Genomic DNA, 27,737 nt, shown 5'->3' with positions numbered 1-27,737 from the left:
CTCAACCATCAGGTCCCACACCACCAGGTTCAGGAACAGTTATTACCCCTCAACCATCAGGTCCCACAACACCAGGTTCAGGAACAGTTACTACCCTACAACCATCAGGTCCCACAACACCAGGTTCAGGAACAGTTATTACCCTACAACCATCAGGCTCCTGAACCAGTGTGGATAACTTATTTCATCCCAACACTGAACCTACTGACTCCCTCTCAAGGACTCTACAACTGAGGTTCTTAGTATTATTTGCACAGCTTGTCTTCTCCGTATTAGTTGCTTGTTAGTTATAGTGTGTGTGCACAGAGTTTTTCATGGATTCTGTTGTATTCCTTTCATTCTACTATGAATAGCTCCAAGAAAACAAATCTCAGGTAGTATATGGTGGCATATGTTGATAACAGATTTGAACTTTTTGTTTTCTAATTTTTTTCTCTTCCAAACATCTTGTGCATCAAGCTGTGGTTGTTGGGTGGGGCAGATTGGTGCTGGTGGAAATATTGATGTGAATTCAAAAAGGCAACTTTTCAGAAGTTGGTTGAGCTGAACAGATGCATACGGGGGAAGCTGAATGAGAGGCTAAAGCTCAACTTTATTTATAACACATACATTGAGACATACAGTGAAATGTGTGGTTTGGTTCAACAGTCTGAGGATGTGCTGGGGGCAGCCTGCTAGTGTTGCCATGGTTCCGGTGCCAACATTGCATACCCACAACTTACTAACCCTAAACTGTACGTCTTTAGAACGTGGGAGGAAATATACGTGGTCATGGGGAGAACGTAGAAACTCCTTACAGACAGTGGGGGGAATTACCCTGATTGCTCAAAGTGTAAAGCATTATGCTACTGTGCAGCCCTTGTTAAACTTGACCCGCCTGTTGTCAGGGTGATTTAAGATGTGTTCAGAGCTGTTGCTTGATCATGGAGGTCTTCCCCCAGATTATTGACACACAGTTTGGATTGTTTGGTGGGTTTCACTAAAAGGAAAGTTTTGCAAGTGAAAGAGTTTATGATGAATGGAAATGAGCTACACAAGTTGCCGGCTCTCAAGAAGTGAGCTCTACTGAGAACCAGGTTTAATACCACTGACATGTTTGTTGTGTTGTACACCAAGCTTGGCCATTAGCTTGCAGACGTGGTGACATCCGCAGTGCGCCGTTGGTGTTTCTCTCTGAAAGTGCCCCCATTTATATAGGCCCCCGATTGCTTGCCTCCGTCCTGATTGGCTACCCCTACAGTTGATCTTTGAATTCTATTGGCTTGCCTTTCTTTGGCTCTTAGAGGTTCGTAGATGGCATCGATGTCGACCTGTGTGTGTTTACAGAGTTATCAGAAGAGAACCACACTTCTAAAAATTCTTGTGCCTGTGCCAGAGCCTCAGCCCTGTCCCAGTTAAAGTGGTGTCCTTCTCGGTTCATGTACTGAGATCAATGACAGTGACTTGTTGGGTAATTTGTTGTTGCAACAGCTATAAGTTACAGTAAAATTTACTATAAGTTTTACATATATAAAAACTTAAGTTAAATTGAAATCAACTCCTGTTGACTGGGGTGATATGTGTCCATAGTTAACATTTTGCAGTGTGTCTGTGTGTTGTAAAACATGTCCATGTCAGATTCCTGCTCTGATTGGATGCAACAAATGTTGCAGTATAATGTGCCAAGATATGAGGAAGGCTCCCCTTGTTATAGAGTTAAGGGGACATATATGCATCGTTACTTCACATGATATTTTTGCTTCTTTTTAAATGTAGACATTGGACTGGAGCAAGTATGACGACCGTTTGCTGAAGGCAGTGGAAAAGGGAGATGTGGACAAAGTTACGTCTGTGCTGGCGAAGAGAGGGGTCACCCCAACCAAGCTGGATGTGGAGGGCAGATCTGCGTAAGTGTCCTGCACCCATTGTCACTCCTGGTCCCACCTTAAAATCGGCATTTCCGGTTTCACCCTCCTAACTGGAGGGGGCCAGTCTCATTGAAGCAAAAACTTTGTAATAGAGACGTTCCCCCAAACTGCAGCAGCATTCCTGTCCATAAGTCGGCGATATGCTAAGTTAGTGGGAAAGGATAAACACAAAAGATTCTGTAGATGCTGAAAATCCAGAGCAACACACACAAAATGCTGGAGGAACTCAGCAAGTCAGGTAGCATCTATGGAAATGAAGAAAAGTCGACATTTCCCCTTCTTCAGGACTGGAAAGGAAGGGGGATAGACACCAGAATAAAAAGTTGGGGGGAAGGGAAGGAAGATAGTTGGAAGGGTATAGGTAAGGCCAGGTGGATTGTAAAGGTAAAGGGCTGGAAAGGAAGCAATCTGATTGGGAGAGGAGAGTGGCCCATAGGAGAAAGAGGAGGAGGAGAGGACCCAGGGGGAGGTGATAGGCAGGTAAGATGGGGTAAGAGGCTAGAGTGAGGAATAGAAGAGGGGAGGAGGGGGGGAAATTTACTGGAAGGAGAGGTTGATATTTAAAGTGGGAAAGGATCATAGGAACAAGAATCAAAGTTGAAAGTAAATTTATTATAAAAGTACATAAACGTCACCATATACAACCCTGAGATTCATTTTCTCGTGGGCATACTCAGTAAATACTTAATAGAAGAATAAACATAATGGAATCAATCTATATCACTGAAATATGTTGTGAATTTTGATGTTTTGTGAAAAGATAGTATAAGCTACAATAAAAAATATTTTAAAAAAAGAGCAAAATAGTGAGGTGGTGTTCATGGGTTTATGGACCGTTCAGAGATCTGATAGCAGAGGGGAAGACACTGTTCCTAAAACATTGAGTGTGGTCTTCAGTCTCCTGCAGCTCCTTCCTGATGGTAGTAATGAGAAGAGGGGCTGTCCTGGGTGGTGGGGGGTCGTTTTTGGTGTTGCCTTTTAGAGACATGGTCTTTTGAAGATGTTTTCGATGGTGGAATGACTTGTCCCTGTGATGGAGATGGCTGAGTTTACAACCCACTGCAACCTTTTTTGATCCTGTGTAGTGGCCCCTCCATACCTGACAGTGATGCAGCCTGTTAGAATAGTCTCCACGGTACAGCTGTAGAAATTTGCTATAGACATAACAGAACAAATCTCCTCAAACTCCAAATGAAATATAGCTTCTGGCATAACTTCTTCATAATCGCCTCAATATGTTGGGCCCAGGACAGATTTTTAGAGATGTTGACGCCCAAGAATTGGAAACTGCTCACCCTTCGCGATCACCTGACGAGGCCGGGTATGCATTCTCTCGACTTTCCCTTCCTGAAATCCACAGCCAGTTCCTTGGTCTTACTGAAACAGCAACGATGGGAGAATGAACAAGTCCAAGGAGAGCAGCCACCAGCCGGCCTTAGTGATGGAATGAATGGGTCTACTCAGTGCTCCCAGCTTTGCTCTGTTTGACCCTGCTCTTAAATTGTGTGCACCTTGGGAGGGGGTAATGGTGGGGAGGGAAAGCACATAGAAATATCATGCTTCCACCTGGCAGAAGATGCTGAGATCCTTCTGCTCTGTGTGTGTTGTGCATTTCCAGCATCGGTGCAGAACTTCTTGTGTTTATTAGTTGAGTGTTTATAACCTGAGGGGAGGACCTCTAGGTTGGAAGACAACAAATTGGAGATTTGGTGCCGAGTTAGCTGTTATTGGTAGTTATCAATGTCCCAGCAGGTTTCTAACTCACGTTTTTAGATGCTAAGCAGTATTATAGTTTGCTAGTTAATTAGGGAAGTTGGGAGGCAGAGGCCAAAAGAATGAGGGGTTACCTCAGTGAAACCTATTCAATGTTGAAGGGCCTTGATAGAGTGAATGTGGAGGTGATGCTTCCTGTGGTGGGCGAGTCTAAAACCAATGTCCACAGTCTCAGAATAGAGGGGTATCCTTTTCAAATGGCGATGAACAATTTCTTTAGTGAGAGCGGTGACTCTTTCACCACAGGCGTTTGTGGAGACCAAGTCATTGGATATTTTTATGGATTCCTGATTAGCCAGGCCATGAAGGGATACGGGAAGAAGGCAGGAGAGGGAAATGGATCAGCCATGATGGAATGTCGGAGCAGACTTGAAGGGCCAAATGGCCTAATTCTGCTCCTGTGTCTTATGATCGCCAAAGTTATACAGCACGGCACATGATGACGACGAATATCAGGAAAGTTCCCTTTACCTTACTGACCTAGCATCTCTTTAATTCTGGTCAGGATTTGTTGGTATGGGGGCTCAGTTGTGATGGTCTCTTCCAAATCTGCACATCCTGTTAGCAAAACTGTAGTCCTCCTCTGTGGGAGATCAAAAGCAGTTAATAGAAAAGCAAACACTTGAATTATTCTCAACAGAAAGCCATTCACTCTGACAATAGAAACGGATTGTTATTAAAATCAATTTGCTTGATGACTGGAGACAATGTGATCAGAGGGACACTGAACAATGCCTCAGACTGTGTGCTGAGTTGGGGAAAACATCAAGTACCACTGTGACATCTTTGATGTGGTGCACTGCCCTGAAATCATCTCAGGAACACTGTTAAACAGAAGCTGGCACTGAGCTTCACAAGGTATGATAAAAGATGTCCAACCACACAGGTTGAAGGGGGTATCTTGTCTTTGTTTAAAGGAGAGCATTCTGACAGGCTGCATCACTGCCTGGTATGGGGGGGGGGGAGGGGGAGCTACTGCACAGGACTGAAAGAAGCTGCAGAGGGTTGTAAATCTAGTCAGCTCTATCTTGGGTACTAGCTGACAAAGTACCCAGGACATCTTTAGGAAGCAGTGTCTCAGAAAGGCAGCGTCCATTATTAAGGATCTCCAGCACCCAGGGCATGCCCTTCTCTCACTGTAACCTTCAGGTAGGAGGTACAGAAGCCTGAAGGCACACACTCAACGAATCAGGAACAGCTTCTTCCCCTCTGCCATCCGGTTCCTAAATGGACATTGAACCCTTAGACACTACCTCACTTTTAAATATATATTTTTTCTGGTTTTCTTTTGCACGATTTTTAATTATTCAATAAGACCACAAGACGTAGGAGAAAAATTAGGCCATCTGACTGTCCTATCATGGTTGATCATTTTTTCTTCTCAACCCCAGTTCCCGGCCTTCTCCTCATAATCTTCCATTAATCTTACCATAAAATTCCCCCATCATCCTTCTGAATTCCAGCAAGCACAGTCCCAGAGCCATCAAACGTTCCTCGTCTGGTAACACTTGCATTCCTGGAATCATCCTGGACCCTCTCCAGTGCCAGCACGTCTTTTCTAAGATGAGGGGCCCAAAACTGTTCACAGAATCAAAGTGAGGCCTTACCAGTGCCTCAGTATCACATCCTTGCTCTTGTACTCTAGACCTCTTGAAAGGAATGCTAACATTGCATTTGCCGTCCTCACCACCGACTCAACCTGCAAGTTAACCCTCAGGATGTTCTGGTCAAGACACTCAAGTCCCCTGCATCTCAAATTCCTGGATTTTCTCCCTGTTTAGAAAATAGTCCGCATGTTTATTTCTACTACCAAAGTGCATGAGTCTGCATTTTCCAATATATGTATACTGTAATTTACTTATTTATTTGTTATTATTATTTTCTCTTCCTCTATTATATATTTCATTGAACTGCTGCTAAGTTAACAAATCTCACGACACTTGCCAGTGATAATAAATGTAATTCTGATTCTAGCTATCCAAATATTTTATGACTATGAAGGAGGTCATTTAAATTCAGATGCGCTTGTTTATCATCTGTACACAGAAACATACAGTGAAATGCGCTGTTTGCATTAACAACCAACACAACCTCGCGTTGTGTAGGGGGTGGACATACATTCAACATTGCACAGCATGCCCACAATGCTCAGCAGAACAACACAGAACACAACAAGCAACAGAACAACGACAGCAAAGCAAGCCCCTTTCCTCCATCCCTTCCACCCAAGACAGCTGCCTTCGGCCTGCAGCAGGCTCGTGGATTTGCAGACACTGGGCTTCAGCTTCTTGACAGACTCACTGATGCAGGCTTCTGCAGACTTTTGGACTGAATCGATCTTCGGGCTTCGATCAGAATTAGAATCCAGAACACTCGATCTTGAACTCTGGACTTGCCAGTGACAGGATCCTGAACACTGGGCCTCAAACTCCAGACTTGCCAATGATGGGATCCTGAATGGTAGGCCTCAATCTCTGGTTTCACCGGCTCATGAATTTAGGGATTCATTTGGCCTATAGAGTCTAATGCCGTGCTTTCTCCCCACATCTCCACAGGTGTTCTTCAATAATTTACCCAAACCCCTCAATTTCTATTGCATTAATTTCCATGAGTCTTTTGGACAACATTTTTTCGATCACAGCAGCAGGTTTCAGACCAGATAAAGGGTCTTTGTCTCTTCCCAACAATTTTACCAGTTACCTTGGATGACCTCCTTACTTGCACTTTTTCTGGACCCATCTTGTTTGTTCCTCACACATTTCCTTTATTGAACACAGAACAGTACAGGCCCTTCAGCCCGTGATGTGCTGACCCTTCTCTAGGGTCAATCTAACCCTTCCCTCCTACATAGTCCTCCTGTGTTTTATCTAAGTCTCTTAAATGGCCCTAGTGTATCTGTCTCTACTCCACCACTGGCAGGACTCTCTTATCACCTTGTATTTTCCTCCAATCACCTTATCATTATGCCCCCTTGTATTAGCCATTTCTAGCGTGGAAAATTGGATGAGTTTTCTCTACCATTCAATCATGGCTGATTTGTTCAGGATCATCATCATTATTATGTGCCGTGTCATGTGACATCATCAGTATGAGCCGTGTCTATGACATGGGCAATCGTAGTCTTATCCATGACCGCAATTGTTCTTGGAAATTTGTTCTACAGGAATAGTTTGCCATTGTCTCCTTCAGGGTAGTGTCTTTATAAGACAGGTGACCCCACCCCTCCCCACCCAGCCATTATCAATACACTAAAGGGATTGTCTGCCTGGTGTCAGTGGTCACATAACCAGGACTTGTGATATGCACCAGCTGCTCATATGACCATCCACCACCTGCCCCCATGGCTTCATGTGATTGGGGGTGGGCGGGGGTAGGACTGAGCGGGTGCTGCACCTTGCCACAAGGTGATCTGCGGGCTAGCAGAGGGAAGGAGCGCCTTATACCTCCTTTGGCAGGGACGTGTTCCCACCCAGCTACCCGAGGTTACTTCATTAACTGTATGTATTTATGGAACAGTTAAACTTAAACTTGTTAGAGACAAAGCTCCACCTGAAAATTTATTTATTATCCCTTTCAATTCTATTTTCCTGCTTTCTCCTTGTCCTCCACTTAATGTAATACCCAATGACTTGGGAAACTTAGAATGCAGTGCTACAGTGTGGAAAGTTCCTTCCAACAGTCTTCTAGCAGAGACCACTGCTCTCTGCCACATCTTCCAGGGTCAGCTGCTTAGCCAGCAGGAATGTTCATATTTAGGAGAATTTCTGGAAAGAACTGCAGCCAAGCCAGAAGTTTATCCTGAGCTGAATCCTTTCTGATTATTTCCTAATTTAAAAAAAAATCTGATTTTGAAATGAATCCCAATTCGTTTCCTTGCAATAGAAACAGGTTAAATCCTGAAGGGTGGTGTTTGACAGCAGCTAGGAACAAGTAAACCTGTTTGACAGTGCACTCAGTAGCCACTTTGTAAAGTACACCTGTTCGATGATGCAAATATCTAGTCAGCCAATCATGTGGCAGCATAAAAGCATGCAGACATGGTCAAGAGGTTCAGTTGTTATTCAGATCAAACATCAGAATGGGGTGAAATGTGATCTAAGTGACTTTGACTGTGGAATGATTGTTGGTGCCAGATGGGGTGGTTTGAGTTTCAGAAACTGGGATTTTCACATACAACAGTTTCTCGAGTTTACAGAGAATGGTGTGAAAAACAAAAAAATATCCAGTGAGCAGCAATTCTGTGGATGAAAGCACCTTGTTAATGAACGAGGTCAGAGGAGAATGGCCAGACTGGTTCAAGCTGATAGGAAGGAGACAATAACTCATATAACCCACACATTACAACAGTGGTGTGCAGATGAGCACCTCTGAATGCAGAACACGTCGAATCTTGAAGTGGACGGGTTGCAGCAACAGAAGACCACACCAGATTCCACTCCTATACCTCAGAACATGGTCACTGATTGTACATGAACTTGACTAGTAACTTTTTTGCCCCACTTTAACAACCAGCAGAACTACGTAATTATTTGTAAATGGATGTTTTTTTTGACACAGCCAGTACTGTTTTGCTTTGGGCATTAGTGCATTGATTTAAGTGTACAGAGGCAACTGCAAAAGTATAATTTCTGCTCAGTTTAATTAAACTGAACTGAAAATTAAAGATGATTTATTGCATTGTAATTTTTGAAAGAAATTGTTCCAAATCCGTTCCTTTGGAGAGCTCAATTGTGCTACAACTGACTGTTTGTTTCAGTGACTACATTTCATTAGGAGTTAGAGTAGATTTGGTATGTCACCAAAGACAATCGCAAATTTCTACAGATGTACCGTGGAGAGCGTTCTTACACTGTGTGTACGGTGGAGAGGTAGACTCTGCACAGGATTGAAATAAACTGCGGAGTGTTAAAAAATTAGTCAGCTCCATCATGGGCACCAGCCACCACAGCATCCCGTGCATCTTCAAGGAGCGATGCCTCACAGAAGTGGTAGTCCATCATTAAGGACCCAGGACATGGCCTCTTCTCATTGCTACCATCAGGAAGAAGGTACAGGAGCCTGGAGGCAGGCACTCAATGATCCAAAGATATATATATATATACTCACTGTAATTTACAGTTTTATTATGTGTTGCAATGTACTGCTGCCTCAAAACTACAAATTTCACGACATGAGCCAAGGATGTTAAACGCGATCCTGATGTACAGTGGAGAAGTGGGTACATCACTGTCTGATATGGAGGCACCGATGCACAGGATCAGAAAAAGCAGGGGGTTGTGAACTGAGCCAGTCCTATTATGAGCACATCTCCCCATTGAGGACATCTTCCAAAGGTGGTGCCTCAAACGGACAGCCCACCGCCCAGGACACACCCTCTTCTCATTACTCCTGGATCGGGAGCCTGGAAGCACACACTCGATGCTTTAGGAACAGCTTCTTACAGTCATAGAAGTAGGAAAATACAGCACAGAACCAGGCCTTTCTGCCATTGAGTCCATATTGAACTATGTAAGCTGCCTACTCCCATCGACCAGCACCGGGACCACACCCCTACCATCCATGTTCTGATCCAAACTTCTCTTAAGCATTGAAATCGAGCTCGCATGCACCACCTGTGCTGGCAACTCATTCCACACTCTCGCAGTCCTCTGAGCGGAGAAGTTTCCCCTCATGTTCCCCTTAAACTTTTTACCTTGCACCTTTAACACATGACCTCTGGGTGTAGTCCCACCCAAACCTCAGTTGAAAAAGCTGCATACCTCCATCAAATCTCCCCTCAATCTTCTATGTTCCAAGGAATAAAGTCCTAACCTCCACTATCAGATTCCTAACTGTGACAACACTACCTCACTAACATTGCTCTCTTTTTGCATTAATTATATATTATAGTTGTAATTCATAATAATTATGTACTGCTGCTACATAGCAACACATTTCACGACCAAAGCCAGTGATATAAAACCCGATTCTGATTCTTTTAGATGGTTGTCTGTTACTTGCCCTGTTAACATGCGATACAGCTTAAAGCTAATTAGTTGAGCTTCCCTAAGTAATGCTGACATTATTCAACATATCAGTTTCAGTTTGAATTCTTAGGAGTTTATTTTTGGCTGTGCAAGAAAGCTTGTTCATGTGCTATGAAATCCAGCAGGGATACTGATAGTGAAGCTGTAAGCTTCCCCCCATCTCCCCCCTCCCTCCACACACACAAAACACAGGGGCAGGATTAGAGTACTGTGCAAAAGTATGTATGTGCCTGAGACTCTTGCACAGTACTGTATTTGCCAATGTGGAGTGGAGAGCGAGTTTGTAAATGTGGTGGGAGCAAAGGTTGTTGGGAATGGCAAGGGTGGAGTGCTGCCGGGGGGGGGTATGTGGGAAAGGTGGCAGACAAGGGGTGCAATGGGTAGCGGGGGGTTGGAGGTGTGGGTGCAGACACACCCAGCCCTGAGACACCAGGCCAAGCCATTTTGATTCCAAACAATTGGTTTATTGATCATTATAGAATGTCTCTCTGGTGCTTCCCACTCCCTCCCCTCTCCCTTCCCCTTTTCCCATTATTCTCTTCTCCCCAACCATGATCCCCTCTCTCTGCCCCCTTCCCAATCTCTGTCCACAATAGAGACCCAGATCAGAATCAGGTTTATCACCACTCACGTATGTCATGAAATTTACTTTTTTTTGCGGTAGTACAAAGTAGTAAAATTATTCCAGAATCAGAATCAGGTTTATTATCACTGGCATATGTCGTGAAATTTGTCAGCAGCAGCAGTTCAATGCAATACATAATATAGAACAAGAAAAAAAACCTAATAAATAAATTAATTACAGATTAAAAATTGTGCAAAAATGGGAATGATATATATTAAAAAAGTAAGGTAGTTTCCAGGGGTTCAATGTCCATTTAGAGAACAGGTGGCAGAAGGGAAGAAGTATGTGGCAATGAAATCCTCAGATTCTCCATCCTTTGGCTAAAGAAAATTCTCCTCATCTCTGTTCCTTGACTCTCCCACTGTTGGAAAAATCCTCTCTACCCACACTCTATCTGGACCTTTCAATATTAAGTAGGTTTCAGATATGGGGCCCAAAACTACTCACAATTCTACAAGTCCACTCTTGACCAATGCCTAAATGTCCTCCCTCCTTTCCTATTCGAAGTGATCTCACGAACCAGCATCTCAGATCCCAACATCCCTGCTGCACACACCCAATATTGAATAACATTCCACCGCTGGCTGTCAAACCCGTCAAAAGCATTCTTTCCTAAAACCTCTCAGAGCCATTAACAAAAGTTAAAAATGTTATCAAAACAAAACTTCTGAAGTACTAGAACAATTCCACTGGTAGCTTTAAAGAAAAAATAAAAAGTCAGGTTTGTCGACTGCACAAGTCAATGGGTGGACAGGTGCAGAATCACAAGGACAGAGCATCATTTGAAAGAAAAACATAAAACCATACAAGAAAATGCAGTCAGAACAAAGTCCATCTTTTGTGCAAAATGATGAAAATATTCACAACGTTGCTGAACTGTATTGACTAGGGTTTGCTCATTGGCTCAAGAACCAAATGAGTGAAGTGTAGCTGTTCTTGAACCAGGTGGTGTGGGACCCCAGACTTCCTCTTGCCTGGTTGGGAGTTGTGGAATGATGGCATGACCTGGATGCTGGGAATCTTGGAATGACAGACATTGCCTTCTTGAGACAGCACCTTCTGCAGTTACTGCCAATGATGGGGATGTATACTGTGCAAAAGTCTTGAGTAACTATATATCAATATAGCTAGGGTGCCTAAAACTTTTGCACAGTATTGTAGTAATTTTGTATTGCACTGTACTACCGTCGGGGGGAAAAAACACTACTTTTATGACATATGCGAATGATGATAAACCTGATTCTGATATGGGTCTCCATTGTGGACTGAGAGTGAGAAGGGGGCAGGGAGAGGGGAATCATGGTGAGGAAAAAGGGAAGGGAGAGGGGAGGGAGCAGGAAGCACCAGAAAGACATTCTGTAATGATCAATAAACCAATCAATAAACCATTTGATTGGAATCAAATGACCTTGCCTGGTGTCTCAGAGCTATGTGTGTCTGCACCTTTGAACACCTCTGAACATCCTTTGCTCCCGCCAGGTATTCAAACTCGCTCTACCGACAAATACAGTTCTATGCAAAAGTCTTAAGGACCCTAACTTTAATATGTGCCTAAGACTTTTGCACAGTCCTCATTGAGCAGAATCTTTAGGGCAACCAATCAGGACACTTTCAACAGCACATCTATAGAGTTTGTTAGTGTTCAGTGACAAGCTAAACCTCCTGAGAGAATGAGGATTCTTGAACTGACTATCTCTGTGTAGGGCTTAGGACGATCAACTGATAGTGTTGTAGTGTAGATTTGCTCCGGCTGCGCGTGTACTTCTCAACCGTTAGTACCAATTGCTGTACTCCGCACCACGGGAGCATAGCAATTAGTGTAACTGCAGTTAGCACCGTAGCATAGTAATTTTCAGCACCAATGATCGGGATTCCATTCCCGGTCCTGTCTGTAAGGAATTTGTATGTTCTCAAAGTTCAGAGTAAATTTAATCATCAAAATACATATATGTCACCTAAGCTTCATTTTCTTGTGGGCATACTCAATCTGTAGAATAATGACCATAACATAATCAATGAAAGACTGCCCAAGTTGGGCGTTCAACCAGCATGCAGAAGACAACAAACTCTGCAAATACAAAAATAAAATAATAGTAGTAATAATTAAATCAAGCTCACAGCTTGCAATATCCTCATGATTTACTGGCACCATCTTTAACCTCCGTCTGGGTTTCCTTTGGATGTTCTTTCCAAATACGGGCGGGTTAAGATGAGTAAGTTATGGGGAAGCTTTGCTGGTGCCAGAAGCATGGATTGTGTCGGTCATTGACACAAATGTACACGTGACAAATAAATGTAATCTTTAATCTTAACTCCACTGTTATTGTAGCTATTTGTCTGCTCTTCAAAAAAATACAGAAGAAAGAATTTTAAAAAAAGAGAGGGGGAATCTCATTGAAACAGCAAATATTGAAAGCAACACACACAAAAGATCTTCGCTCGTTTGCGATTGAATATTGAAAGGCCTGGACAGAGTGAATGTGGAGAGGACGCTTTCAGTAGTGCAGGAGTCTAGGACCAGAGGCCTCAGCCTCAGAATAGAAGGACATCCCCTTAGAACAGCGATGAGGAGGAATTTCTTTAGCCAGAGGGTGGGGAATCTGTGGAATTGATTGCCATGGACGGCTGTGGGTATAGTTGAAGCAGAGCTTGATTGTTTCTTAATTAGGGCTTCAGAGCTTACAGGGAGAAGGCTTGAGAATGGGGTTCGGGGGAAAACAAGAGTCTGCAGCTATATCTTATGTTCTTATACGTGTAAAGTTAGAGCAGTTCCAGGGTGGGAGTCTCGTGTTCAGGCAGAATATTCTGAGGAAGTCACCTGTAACGTGAGCCTAACTTCCCTTTCGCCTTCCTTCTCTTCCAGCTTCCACGTTGCAGCAGCGAAAGGAGATGTCCCCTGCATCAATGCTATGCTCTCCCACGGTGTCGACGTCGCGGCAACGGACGCTGCAGGTAATGCTTCCTTCAGTGTTCTCTGGAGCATCGGCGGCCGAGCAGGGGATGTGATCAAAGTTTGTATAATGAGGTGTAGACAGGATGGGCAATCGGAATGTTTCCCCCAGGGTAGAAATATCAAATACTAGGGGACGTACATGTAAGGTGGGGGGAGGGAGTTTTACCCAGAAAGTGGGGTTTGTGCCTGGAATGTGTGGCGGTGGAAGCAGATATGCCAGTGGTGTCAGAGGTTTGTAGATGAGTGTGCAGGAATGATTTGGTGTTGTGTTGTTTGCAGCCATTGTGAAGGGCCTGTTCCTGTGCTGTGCTGTACTGTGCTTTGTTTCATATTCTCGGTGAGAGCTCTGGGGAAAACTGAACTGACTTTATTTCTTCCATCCTTCACATACACGAGGAATAAAATCTTCACATTACATCTCTGTCTGAATGTGCAAAGTGCAAATTAGAGTATAATTTGTAGTAAATGGTATGTACAGTAAGATATATTGTGCCCTGATTCAGCATCTCAAATTGTCAGTTTGCAGGTTACGGGTATTTTGCAAAGGGGCAAATTGGGCCATTTGACCCTCAAGTAAACCTTGCCATTCTGTAGGACCTGAACTTTACTGGGGCAGCACAGAAGTGTAGCAGTTAGTGTGGCTTTATTACAGCATCTGCAATCTGGATTCAGTTACACTGCAGTCTGTAAAGAGTTTGTACCTTCTCCCCGTCACCATGTCAGTATCCTCCGGGTGCTCCGGTTTCCCCAAAGTTCTAAAGAAGGTCGGTAGGTTAAGTGGAGTTGGTGGGTTATGTGGCCAATTGAGTGACATAGCCTCATTGGGTCAGAGAGGCCTGTTTCCATGCTGTATCTCTAAATAAAAAAAACTTTATAGGTCTACCCCAAAACCCTGATTTCCTCTAGTGTCTAGAAATCTGACACCTTGCCCTGCTGTCCTGTTTATTATTTATTGTAATGCCTGCAGTGGTTTTGTGCACTTTATGCAGTCCTGGGTAGGTCTGTAGTCTAGTGTAGCTTTCTCTGTTTTTTTTATTACGTAGTTCAGTCTAGTTTTTGTACTGTGTCCTGTAACACCATGGTCCTGAAAAATGTTGTCTCATTTTTACTATGCACTGTACCAGCAGTTATGGTTGAAATGACAATAAAAGTTGACAACTTGACTTTACTTAATTCTCAATGGCTGAGATATCTCCAGTAGTAGAGAATTCCAGAGACACTAAATGAAATGTTCTGAGACCATGAATTGTAGCTCAAGAGCTCCCAGCCAAAGGAACAGGAGGGAAGTTACAAACATGACACCGTTAGTTCTTGTCAGACTATCGGTAGCCATCTCACTGAGGGGCTCTCTCCAAACTACTCCATGGAATAAAGGTCTATTTTACTCGTAGGAACAAATTTACCAGCTCAACAATCTGGTGAACCGTAATTGGATGCCATATTAGCATAGCGGTTAGAGCAACACTTTAACAGCTCGGGGCACCGAAGCAGATGCTGTCGGTAAGGAGTCCCCGTACGTGCACTGCGTGGGTTTTCCCGGGTGCTCCGGTTTCCTCCCACAGTCCAAAGATGTACCAGGATTGGGGGTGGTTGGGGGAGAGGTTCATTGGTCATTGTAAATTGTGCTGTGGTTAGGTTAGGGTTAATCGGAGTTGTCAGGGGCAGCTGGAGCGGTGTGGTTGGAAGGGCAGACTCCACGCTGTATCGCTAAACAAATATAAAAAATAAAAACTTAACTCCTGTGAGAAGTATTTCACTCCTTTGGGTAGGCAGTCTAGAAATGTGTGGGTTGGGCTGTTCGTTGTAATATTTTGCTTTCTGACAGGCCTACTTTGTTCAGGCAGCTGAAGGTTGAAATCCCTCAGTTGTGGTGTTCTCTGAATCCTTAGCACTTCTTGCCTGAAGTGTAGGCACTTGCATCTGTACTTAATGGAAAGGCAAACACTGTGATAGTTAATTTATTCTCAGGATGTGGGTGTGGGTATCAGTCTTCACAGTGGAAGACATTAGCTGTATACCTGATAGTCAGAGGTCTCAGGGAATAGAATTAGGTACAGTCAAGATTACTAGAGAGAAAGTTCTTGGGAAGCTAAATGGACTAAGGATGGATAAGTCTCCTGGACCGGATGAGGTGTACACACGGGCTCTGAAGGAGGTGGCTTTGCAGATTGTGGAGGTATTGGAAATGATCTTCCAGGAATCAGTAGACTCTGGCATGGTTCCAGAGGACTGGAAGGTCACAAATGTAGTTCCGTTGTTTAAGAAAGGAGGGAGGCAGCAAAAAGAAAATTACAGACCTCTCAGTCTGACATCGGTAGTTGGAAAGTTACTGGAGTCGATCCTCAAGGACGAGGTTATGAAATACCTCAAGGTGCATGTCAAGAGAAGCCCAGGCCAGCATGGTTTTGTGAAGGGAAGATACTGCCTCACCAACCTATTGGAATTTTTTGAGGTAATCTCAAATAAGATTGACAAGGGAGAGGCTATAGATATTGTGTATTTGGATTTTCAAAAGGCCTTCCATAAGGTGCCGCATAAGAGGCTGCTTAATAAGATGAGAACCCATGGAATTACAGGAAAGATATTGGAATGGGTGGAGCATTGGTTGATAGGCAGAAAACAAAGGGTGGGAATAAAGGGATCCTATTCTGGTTGGTTGCCGGTTACTAGTGGTGCTGCGCAGGGGTTGGTGTTGGGGCCTCTTGTTTTTACACTGTATATCGATGATTTAGATTATGGATGAAATGGTTTTGTGGTTAAGCTTGTGGATGACACCAAGATAGGTCCAAAGCTACTTAATATCAGACAGTGTATATGGTATGCATCCTGAAATTCTTACTCCTCACAGACATCCACAAAGCAGAAGAAAAGCCCCAAAGAATGAATGACAGAAAAACATTAGGACCCCAATGCCCCACTTCCCCTCCCACACACAAGCAGCAGTACAGCATCAACCCTCACAGAGAGAGACCCTGGTCTGCGGTCCAACAAATACCCAGCAGTTCACCCAACAGTCCTACATGCCACAGGCCTGCCCTTTCTCACTAACAAAGATGTCATCCGTTCCACAGTGAGAGGGGAGATGAACAGATCGCTGTTTTGACTTTACAGTCTGAAGCGGTGTTTATTTGAGCTCACTGGACTCAAGAACCCACAAACTCTTCTCTCCCCCCCCCCCCCCCCCCTCAACCGCATGCACACAGCCTTTTGCCAATAGGCTGTAATTAGGAGCTGGATATATTGACATTAATCCGTATCTTGCCTCCTTAGTGTTCGCTAAATCAGCACACTTCCCTCATTTTCTTGTTTTGGAGGAATGTTTAATTTTCTCTTGCCTGGAGACGCTGGTAACAAACCAGTGCCTTGTGTTTCAGTACCGGTTTGTGATAATTGCGCTTGTAAAGCTTGCACCGGTGGTTTGGGACTGAACATGCAACCAGCACGTGAACCAGGGCATAATGAAGAAGGGAGAGACCTTTGTGCCAATGACACTAAAGTTGCTGGAAATCTAGAGCAATGCACATGAAATATTGGAGGAACTCAGCAGATCAGGCAGAAGGGAATGTACAGCTGATGTTTTTGTTCTGATGAAGGGTCTCACCTGAAACGTTGACAGTTCATGTCCCTCCATAGTTGCTGCCTGACCTGCTGAATTCTTCCAGCAGTTTGTGTGTGTTGAAACTACCTTTTCCGTTCTTGGATTATCCCTAACCCTTTACAGCTAATGAAGTAGTAATTTAGGAATTTTGTTTACAGCAAGCCCTCCTCAGAATCAGCAACAAGATTGTAACCTGTTGTTGATTTGAAGGATAAATATTGGACAGGATGTCTGAAAGTTCCTCTGCTCTTCACATAAGTAGGCAAGGCACTTTCATGTGACCTGGAGAGAGCAGATAGGGCATTGGCATATTGCCAGGAGGACAGAATTCTGAGTGTGATGATCTCAGCTGCTGCATTGGGAACACAGCCCAGATTTATTTTTTAATTGAAATACAGCGCAGAACAGGCCCTTCCGGTCCTGTGAGCCACAGTGCCAGCAATCCCCTGATTTAACCTGAGTCTAATCATGGGGCAATTAACCCACCAGCCGGTATGTCTTTGGACTGTGGGAGGTAACTGGAGCACCCGCAGGAAGCCTCGGCCATCGTGGGAAGAACGTACAAACTCAGTACAGACAGCAGTGATCCTCCATCATCTGAAACTGAGGAGTTTTAATATTGTTTTTGACTCTTAATGTAGAGATACAGCACAGTAACAGCCAAACCAGCTGTGCCCCTAATTGTACCCATGTGACCCGTACACCATACAAATCTGTACATCTTTGGAATGTGGGAGGAAACCAGAGCACCCAGAGGAAACCCACATAGTCATGGGGAGAACATGCAAACTCCTTACAGACAGTGGCTGGGATTGAACCCCAGTTGCCAGCCCTGTAAAGCGTTGCTCTAACCACTGTGCTACTGTGCCACTCCACGGTAGTACTGCTTGGGGACCTAGTTCCCACAGTAAATACTAGTGACTAAAGGCAGCAAGTACAGTAGCATAGTGGTTAGCACAACTTTACAGTACCAGCGACCTGGGTTCAGTGATCTATTGAATGGCCTTGATAAAGAAGCGATGGAGAGAAGGTTTCCTGCAGTGGGGGAACACAATTGGAGAAGGGGGTTGAGAGGGATAATAAAGCAGCCATGGTGGAATGGTGGAGAACACTCGGAGGGCCACATGTCCTAATTCTGTTTTTGTGTCTTATGGTCTACGCTACTCATTATGGGTGCAATGGGATGATTGGTGGTGTCTGCACTGTAACTGTCTATGGTTCCATGCCAGCTTGTCACCTGTTGTCCACTGGCCCTACTGTGAATACTGAAGAAGCCTATATAACCATTCTTCGAAAAATTCTGGTCGTACTTTCAATGGCAGCATTGTTGTAAAAGAACTCATTGAAATCGAGCCCACGTTGTGTCCGAGTCTCAACTGTTACCCATTTTATTTTCTCTTTACCCTGCAGGACGAAGTGTGTTACATCTCACTGCTAAAAGTGGACAGTCACTGTGTTTGCAACGGTTACTCCAGGTAATTGCCTCTTGTCTTTAAAGATACATTAATAAGAAGGTCCATTTCATCCCTTGGTAAAGCAATTTTTCATGAAGAGTTCCCAAGGATAAAGCTGAAACCTGTAACGCAGGGCTTGCCAGCCTGGGGTCCACAGCAAAGTTCCCTCTAACTTGTGCACAAAAATCTTCTGCTGTGCAATTTTTTGCCCAGTGACAACATGTGCGCACTGAGTTTTGTATATAGATTTTAACAGCTAGCAGAACACTGTCAATAAGGACTTTGATCTCCTCAGGGTTTGATTGTTTTTGCCCTCGTTCATCTGCACTCTCACAGAACATGTATAGCAGGCCTGTGTTGGGTAGTGAAGGATTTTCTCGCTGGAGATTTTGCACACTCGCCATATGTGATCTGCTTGCTAAATGATGCTTTAAAAAATTAAGTTTCCAAATATCATTCCACTTCCTCCCACTTGCAAACTCTCCAGCAACTTTTGCATTGTGACAATACACGCAGGTAACACCAGTTTCTGTATTGTACACTAAGATTTCTCTTAGCTGCACGTTTCTGACCTCATGAGCTTTCAGTGTGGTAGTTTCCACTGTTTGGTCAAGCCATTCCACTTTAAATGAACTAGCAGTTCTTTCGTGCTTCTCGCCCTTCTTTGGAATTCAACATAGTGAATCAATAATTTCTTTAATAAAAACAGTATAAGTAAGCCAGTTCTAAAATCTGCAGACAAATCATCACAAAATCCATGTTGTCAACACAGTCCACATCAGAAACTGGAAAAGGAAATGTGATTGTGTACAATTGTGAAATGTACTTCACATACCAATGAAGGAGAGGGTGACAACCTTTTGTGTGCAGTCTAAATTCCTTTGTGCACTAGTAGCAACAGACGTGTGCGTGTGCACACACACACACACACACCCTTCCCCCACCCCCCAGAGGAAGCATTGGTCCATGGCCCCTGTGCTTGTGCTCCATAGGATAATAAAGTTTCTAAAGCTTCTGAATGTATACACACTCAATTCGTTGTTTCCAGTCTTAGTGGGTGATGGGGTGGAGATAGAAATTGTGAGGTGCTCCTTCCCTCTGCTAGCCTGCAGGTCACCCTTGGGTAAGGTGCAGCCCCTGCTTAGACCCCCCCCCCCCCACCACAATCAGGAAGCCATGGGAGCAGGTTGTGGATGGTCGTATGAGCAGCTCACTAGTCCTGGTTATGAGACCCCTGACACCAGGCAGGCAATCTCTGAAGAGTATTGATAGTGGCTGGGGTCACCTGTCTTGTAAAGACACTGCCCAGAAAAAGGCAATGGCATACCACTTCTGTAGAAAAATTTGCCAACAAAAATCACAGACATGAGACCATGCTGGCCCACGTCATATGACATGGCACATAATAAACAAAAGATCCAGTCTTGGAACAGAGTAAATACTTAGCATCATGGAGGAATTTTTAAATTCCACTCTTGTCTCTTCTTGGATGACCTGGAATTGGTTTATTATTGACACAACGTACCAAGATAGCGTGGAAAGCTTTTCACAGCAAGCTATCTAGGCTGATCATTCTGATAAGTACACTGAGGCTGTAAGAAGGAAAACAGAATGCAGAATAAAGTGTTTCAGTTACAGAGGAAGTGCAGAGCAAGTAGACAATGTGCAAGGGCCATAACGAGATAGATTAAATCAGAATTGGCTACTTTATCACTGACAGATCGAGTTGAAGTTTAATTGTCATTCAACCATACATGACCAAACAAAACTAAACTCAGCACTGTTTCAGAGGAACCAAGGTGCAAAACACAGTACATACAGTCACCCACAATACATGCAGTTACAATAACAGTCAGAAAAATAGCACAAGGCCTGAAGTCTGATGATGCATGGGATGTTGTCCTGGAGCCACGGTTCTGCAAGATCAAGTAATGTAGGTGGAAGTTTATTTTGAAATTTGTTGTTTTGTCACAGCAATACAGTGCAATGCATAAAAAGAGTTACTATAAATGAGCACATACGAAATTAAATAGTGCAAAAAGTGAGGTAGTGTTCATGGACCATTTGGAAATCTGATGGTGGAGGGGAAGAAGCTGTTCCTAAAACGTTGAGTGTGTGATTTCAGGCTCCTGTACCACCTCCCTGATGGTAGTAATGAGAAGAGGGCATGTCCTGGGTGATGGGGCCCGATTGCAACAGGTACAATGGAATGTAAATTAGTTCACGAGTTTATTTGCCCAATAGTATAACCCATTGGTTTGAATAGAAGATACACAAGTCTGCTGCGATGAAAGGTCTGGACTGAAGGGATTTGAGGCACCAATTTAGAATCGGGTTTATTACCTTGGTATGTTGTGAACTGTTGCCTTATCATAGCAGGACAGAGCACGACGTAAAAATAATGAAGTTACAGCAGAAGGTGCCATGTTAGCAGAGCAGTTAACATGACACTATTACAGCTCAGGCCACTGGGGTTCATAGTTCCATTCCACTGCTGTCTGTAAGGAGTTTGTACACTCCTCTCCACGGGCGTGTGGGTTCCTCCAGGTGCTCTGGGTTCCTCCCACGTTCCAAAGACATGCCAGTTTGTAAAATAATTGGCCATCGTAAATTGTCCTGTGATGAAGCTAGGATTAAACAGGTGGGTTGCTGGGCAGTGTGACTTGAAGGGTTAGAAGGGCCTTTTCTGAGATTTATTTCTAAGTAAATAAATAACGCGATTCTGCCTCCCAGTGTTGATGTAGCAAACATCCTGAGATTTCTTTGTCCACAATTGATTGACTTTCTTTAAGAATGTAACTTAAAGAAGTTATGTATGGATGTTAGTTTCACAGCAGCTCCATCCAGCAGAGGGTGATCAGTAAATGAGGCAGACTGTTGGAGGGATGTGGCTGAAGCAGGTATATTGACATCTGGACAGGGGCATGGACAGGAAAGGTTCAGAGCAACCTGGTGTCCTTGGACCCCTTGCTTAATGGTAGGGGTCCATGGCATAAAAAAGGTTAGGAGCCCCTGGTTTAGAGGGTTACAGTACTTGCTTAGATATGCCTTGGTCATTATGGACTGGCTGTGATCTGTGACGTGGGAAGGGCCATTCACCCATCAGATCCATGGGAGCAATCCCACTAGTTTCGGGCTCATCCACTCTACTTTGAGTGTTTTTCTTTGCCACATTAAAGGGAAGTCCAGTCACAAACTAGAGAAAATCTGCAGGTGCTGGAAATCCAAGCAACACACACAAAATGCTGGAGGAACTCAGCAGGCCAGGCAGCATCTATGGAAAAGAGTGCAGTCGACATTTTGGGCAAAGACCCTTCATTAGGACTAGAGAAAAAAAGTTTGGGAAATTGAAGTTTGTGCCATCAGGGTAGAGGCTACCCAGATGCAACATAAGGTGTCGCTCCTCTGACCCGAGTGTGGCCTCATCGCAACAGTAAATTGGAATAGAAATAGAAAGTGGGATTAAAATGGGTGGCCACTGGGAAATCCTGCTTTTTCTGCTGGATGGAGCATAGTTGCTCGACTAAGTGGTCTCCCAATCTGCGTCGGTCTCACCAATACTGTATATAGAGGCCACACCGGGAGCATCGGATACAGTAGATAATCCCAGTAGACTCACAGGTGAAGAGTCGCCTCAATTAGAAGGATTGTTTGGGGCTCTTGAATGGTCGTGAGGGAGGTGGTGTAGGGGCAGGTGTAACACCTGTTCCACTTGCAAGGGTAAGTGCTGGGAGGGATGAATGGACAAGAGCATCGTGTAGGGAGTGATCCCTGTGAAAGTGGGTGGGGTGGGGGGGAGTTGTGCTTGGTGGTGGGATCCCGGTGGACATGGCAGAAGGAAGACATCTTTATTCTGGAATGAAAAGCCTCAACGTGAGAGCAGATGCGGCGGAAAAGGAGGAATTGAGAGAAGGGGATGGCATTTTCACAAGTAACAGGGTGGGAAGAGGTGTAGTCCGTTGGTTTATAATGGACATCAATAGATAAGCTGCCTCCAGAGGTAGAGATCGAGAAAGGGGAGAGAAGTGTTGGAAATGGACCAGGTAAATTTGAGGGTGGGGTGGAAGCTGGAGGCAAAGTTGATGAAGTCGATGAGCTCTGCATGGGTGCAGGAAGCAGAACCAATGCAGTCATCGATATAGCGTAGAAAATGTTGGGGAGTGATACATTAAAGGGGAATCGATTGGGTCTTTGGAACATGGTGGGAAATTGATGTACCTGGAGGAAACCTAAACTATCACAGAGAATGTGCAAACTCCATACAGACAGCACCAGAGGTCGGGGTTAAACAACAGTCTGCGGGCAGTACAGTATCTATGCTAGCTGCTCCACCACTCTGGATTCCTTTGGGTGGCTCGTGCAGTGTTTCAGAAACTCTGGTGAGTGGGAAAAGCGATATTCCATAGAAACTTGTATATACCCGGAGAAAGTATCCCACATTGAGAAAGCTGAGCAGACACATAGCTTTTGAAAATAAGTTTTCAAAGCACAGTTCTGCTGCAGGGAGTGATCTTCATCTGGGAATAGAAGTTCCCAAGATACCTGGGGAATATCCCTCCCCACCATCGGTGCTATCTACAGGAGATGCTGCCTCAAGAAGGCAACATTTGTCATTGAAGATGCCCGCCATTTGGGCTGTGCCATATTCTTGCAGGAGGTACAGAAGCCTGAAGCCCTACTCCACCCTGGTTCAAAAACATTTATTTCAACCATTTGGTTCTTGAACCAACTGGTACAACCCTAATCATCACAGTTTAGCAACTCTATAAGCACATTGATCATTTTCCGTGAAAATAGTTTTGTTTTGGTTTGTTGGTCTGAAAATTCTTGCTTATCTTGTGAATTTTGCTTAGGTGCCTGTGATGCTGCTGCAGGTAAGTTTGTCATTGCACCTGTGCAGTCATGGACTTGTGCAGATGACAATAAACCAGACTTTGGCGTTTCTGCAGTTCTGCAGTTCTGCAGTTTCAACATTGCAGGATATCTTATTACTGTTTGCCTGTATTAAATAAAAGCCTCTTTGTTTTCCAGCAAGATTGCCCTGTTGACACCATAGACCACGAAGGTAAATCTGCCCTTCACGATGCAGGTGGGTATGAAATTGTGTGAACTAGCTTTTTACCTCACAGGTTCTGATTTAATGAGGTTCTGGTTCTCTTTTTTAAATCTAGGGAAGGACATTTTTCACCAGAATTGTTATGCACTTATAGGATCTATTTGAACATTCACAAAATGCTGGAGGGACTCAGGTCAGGCAGTATCTATGGAGGGGAATAACCAGCTGATGTTTCGGTCTGAGACTCTTCATCAGGACTGGAAAGGAAAGGGGAGAAAGCCCAAATAAGGTGGGGAAGGGGTGGAGGGGATTCCGGTTCCCCTCTTAACCCTTCTCTTCTCATCTCTCTCTGGTGCCCCTCCTCCCTCCCTTTCTCCCATGATCTGCTCTCCTCTCCTATCAGGTTCCTTCAACGGCTCTTTACCTTTTCCACCTCTCCCTCTCCCAGCTTCCCACTTCAACCTCTCCCTCTCCCAGCCTCCTGCCTTGTTTGAACTGCTGAGTTCTCTGTTAATCTGTAAACCCAGATTTCCACTTGCCTCAGTCACTCTCTTCCACTAGCACAGATGGTTTCTCAATTGCCTGTTGATTTTTTTAGCGACTGTTATTTTTAGCCCCTGCAAACGAAATCATCTAGCCAAGGCCTCTATCAGAGCAAAATCCCGGACATTTCAGTCTTTTTATAGAAGCAGAGAGGGATATGGTCCAAAGCATATTTATTATTAAGGTGCTGTGTATTAGACAGCTATGAAACAAAGAAACCCAAAGTAGCCCATTAAAAGAAAGATTGTCAAACACCCGATGTGCAGAGAGAAAAAACAAATCATGCAAACAACATCTGCAAGCAAATAGCATTCATACCTGAAGTCCACAAGGAGAGTCTATCCACACACCCTTAGTTCAGCACAGCGCAGAGCAGCAGGCTGAACTGGCCCATCCCTCGCCTTGGGCCCTGACACCCTGGCCTTTAAAATCTGGCCCGGTGCCTACATTGTCATCCAAACACACATACCTCCCGCACCTAAAAAAAAAAGTAGCCACAGGAATGTATGTTCGTGGTCTTCTGCTGCTGTAGCCCATCCAATTCAAGGTTTGATGTGTTCTGCATTCAGAGATACCCTTCTGCACACCACTGTTGTAATGTGTTTGAGTTACTGTCACGTTCCTGTCAGCTTGAACCGTCTGGCCGTTCTCCTCTGACCTCTCTTATTAACAAGGCTTTTTCGCCCACTGAACTGCTGCCCACTGGATTTTTTTTGTTTGTTTCTCACACCATTCTCTGTAAACCCTAGAGACCATTGTGCATGAAAATTCCAGGAGATCAGCAGTGTCTGAGATACTCAAACCACCCCATCTGGCACCAACAATCAGTCAAGCTCATTTAGATAACATTTCTTCTTCATTTAGATGTTTGGTCTGAAACCTCGTGATATAATTTGATATATCACATGATATAATTTGATAATTTGCAGTAAAGTGTGACTTTAGGATGTTGCAATTTCATAGACCTTTTTCCTTAAATGAGTATTACATGGATATTACATGTGAGGTCTTATTTATAGAACACAAAGCACTACAGCACAGTACGGAACCTTTGGGCCATGATCTTGTGCTGATACTCTAAAGTGAATCTAATCCTTCCCTCCCATATCGTTCACCATGTTCCCATCATCCACAGGCCAATGTAAGAGTCTCTTAAATATCCCTAATGCATCTGCCTCTGCCACCACCTCTCACAGGGAGTTCCATGCCCCTCGCTACATTCTGTGCAAAGAATTTACCTCTGATATTCCCTCCAATCACCTTAAAATGATGCCCCCTTTATTGTCTATTCTAAATTAGCTTGCTCAAATGAGGGCCTTACTCAGTCTTGGGTAGCATGGAGTGCAGTGGCCAGCACAACGCTTTCTAGTACCGGCAACCTGGTTTCAATTCCTGCTGTTTGTTTGTAAGGGGTTTGTACATTCTGCCCGTGACTGTGTGGGTTTCCTCTGGGTGTTTCAGTTTTCTTCCACAGTCCAAAGACGTGAGTTAATAGGTTAATTGTAAAGACCATGATCGTCTATATCATTTGACACTGCACATAATGATGATGATTGTAGACAAATTAGATTGAGACAAACACTGGTCAATAAACAATTCACATCGACACTAAACAATAAACCTACCAAATAGAAATGTTATTTTATGCAGCAAATATGGCCTAGAAATTGACTAGTTCAGCAGAAGTTGGGACTGAATGCAGTTGCATCGTAATTATCACAGCAACATCAGCCATCACTGTCTGGTTTGGTACAGCATCCTCTCACAATAAACATAAACTGCAGGTCAGCAGAAAGGTCACTGACTGCAGACTACCGTCACTGCACGGCCTGTGTGCGTCTGGACAAAAGAGGTGGCCAGGAAAAATCATATCCACCCACCAGACTGACTTTTCCAAAACCTTCCTTCTGGAAAGTGCTCGAGGGCTATTAGGGGGGTGGGGGTACACAGTACACACAGTAAACACTTGAAACCACTGTTTACATTATAAATACATGCTGATTTCGGGTAGATGGAGCTCAGCCTGGGAAGGCAGTCCATCAAGGAAAGGGAAAACTCAGATTCCAAACCTCCTTGTGGGTATTCCCACTCATGGGAAAGGCTTCGGGAGTAAACCCTGAGGAGAAACCTAGAGCTGGAGTCCCTAACGCAGTCCGATGTTGTCTTCAATCTCGTTCTGGCAACTCCTGCGATGACACCAGTGCCAAGCTGTATCGGCCCTTGCCCTTCCCTTGGACAACTTCGGTGTCATGGAGAGGGGAGACTTGCTGCACGGACAACTGCCGGTCTTCCATACAACTTTGCCCAGGCCTGCACCCTGGAGAGGGCTGAAGCAAGACTTTCCAGGCGCAGATCCATGGTCTCGCAAGACTAACAGATGCCTCGTCATCATCACTTGCTGATATTTATGTATTTATGCACATTTTGTTCCATATCTGTACTTCAACCTCTAACATGAGACATGGCACATAACGAACGAAAGAACTGACGTAATCTTACACAGTAAAAAAAAAATGCATGATGTCTTTTTACCTCAGATAATGGCCAAAACGCCTGAGTCTCCTCTTGCTTTTCAGAAGCCAAAAAGCAACCTTGGTCTCCTGTAACTTGGAGAAACTTTGAAATAACAATGGGTGGGACAGATGCGAAACAGTTAGCATAACCCAATTACAGTGCGGGCGATCGGGGTTTGATTCCCGCTGCTGTTTGTAATGAGTTTGTGCATTCTTCCCGTAACTGTGTGGGTTTACAAAGATGTACGAGATGGTAGGTTGAGTTGCTCATATGGGTGTAATTGGACGGCAGGGGTTTCATGTGCTGGAGGGGCCTGTTACCTTGCTGTGTCTCTAAATTAAAACAAGCTGGCAGGAGCCATGACGTCAGTGTACAGGGTGTGGGAACAGGAAGGCAAGTACTCCCTATCAACTGGTCTGGGTCACAAACAATTGGCTCATGAGTCAACCAGCGTCTATGACAGAAGATAAGAGAGTTATTTATGAGCAGTCCAAAATACTGCGTGTTATTAACCTGATTTTCATATTTAAAGTAGAGTTTGACAGGTTCTTGATAAAGAAGGGCATCAACAGTTACAGGGAGAAGACAGAAAAATGGGGTTAAGAAGGAAAATAAATCAGCCATGATCAAATGGCAGAACAGTCTTGATGGCCTGAATGGCCTAATTGTTATCCTATGTCTTATGCTCTATAAAATCCTCCTTTCATTTCGCAAATAACTGTAGGGAAGTTTTGGTGTTCTACGTGATCGGAGGTGTAAATTCCTAATATCTGTATTAACCATCTTGGAAACTAGTCTCTGGCTGTGCACTCAATGGCAGAGAAACAAACCACCCCTTCCAACTGGTACAGTGGTCTTAGACCGCCCTTCATCTTGTCTGAGATCTTCCTTCTATCTTCATCACCATCATTATGTGCTGTGTCGTGTGATGTAGAAGGTCATTGTCCCATTATCATGATTATTGTTGGAAAATTTTTCTACATTGCCTTCTTCTGGGCAGTGCCTTTACAAAACGGGTGCCCCAGCCATTGTCAATACTCTTCAGAGATTGTCAGTGGTTGCATAAGCAGGACTTAGGATATTCACCAGGTGTTCGTACGATCACCCACCACCTGCTCCCATGGCTTCACATGGCCCGGGTTGGAGGGGGTTTGTGTGCACTAAACTGGTGCTACATCTTGCCCAAGGGTGACCTGCAGGCTAGCAGAGGGAAGGAACTCCTTACACCTCCTTTGGTAGAGACATATCCCTACCTGCCATCTTATTATGTCAGTAGGTCTTTTGAAAG

At 44.2% G+C, this 27,737-nt stretch overlaps 1 protein-coding gene across 3 annotated transcripts in view; it reads left to right on the top strand.

The window, feature by feature from the left end:
• The window catches only part of uacaa (uveal autoantigen with coiled-coil domains and ankyrin repeats a), a 186,700-nt gene that overhangs the window by 95,527 nt on the left and 63,436 nt on the right, over positions 1-27,737 (top strand). For all 3 annotated transcript variants that reach the window (XM_059953028.1, XM_059953027.1, XM_059953026.1), the window contains exons 2-5: positions 1,756-1,886; positions 13,195-13,283; positions 18,293-18,357; positions 23,368-23,425. In XM_059953028.1, coding sequence (XP_059809011.1) covers positions 1,756-1,886; positions 13,195-13,283; positions 18,293-18,357; positions 23,368-23,425 — 343 coding nt within the window. The remainder of the gene's footprint in view (positions 1-1,755; positions 1,887-13,194; positions 13,284-18,292; positions 18,358-23,367; positions 23,426-27,737) is intronic.

Source organism: Hypanus sabinus, chromosome 28 (genome assembly GCF_030144855.1).
Source record: "Hypanus sabinus isolate sHypSab1 chromosome 28, sHypSab1.hap1, whole genome shotgun sequence".
Taxonomy (NCBI): domain Eukaryota; kingdom Metazoa; phylum Chordata; class Chondrichthyes; order Myliobatiformes; family Dasyatidae; genus Hypanus; species Hypanus sabinus.
Note: the sequence above shows the minus strand (reverse complement) of the source record. Positions and strands in the feature narration are given on the sequence as shown.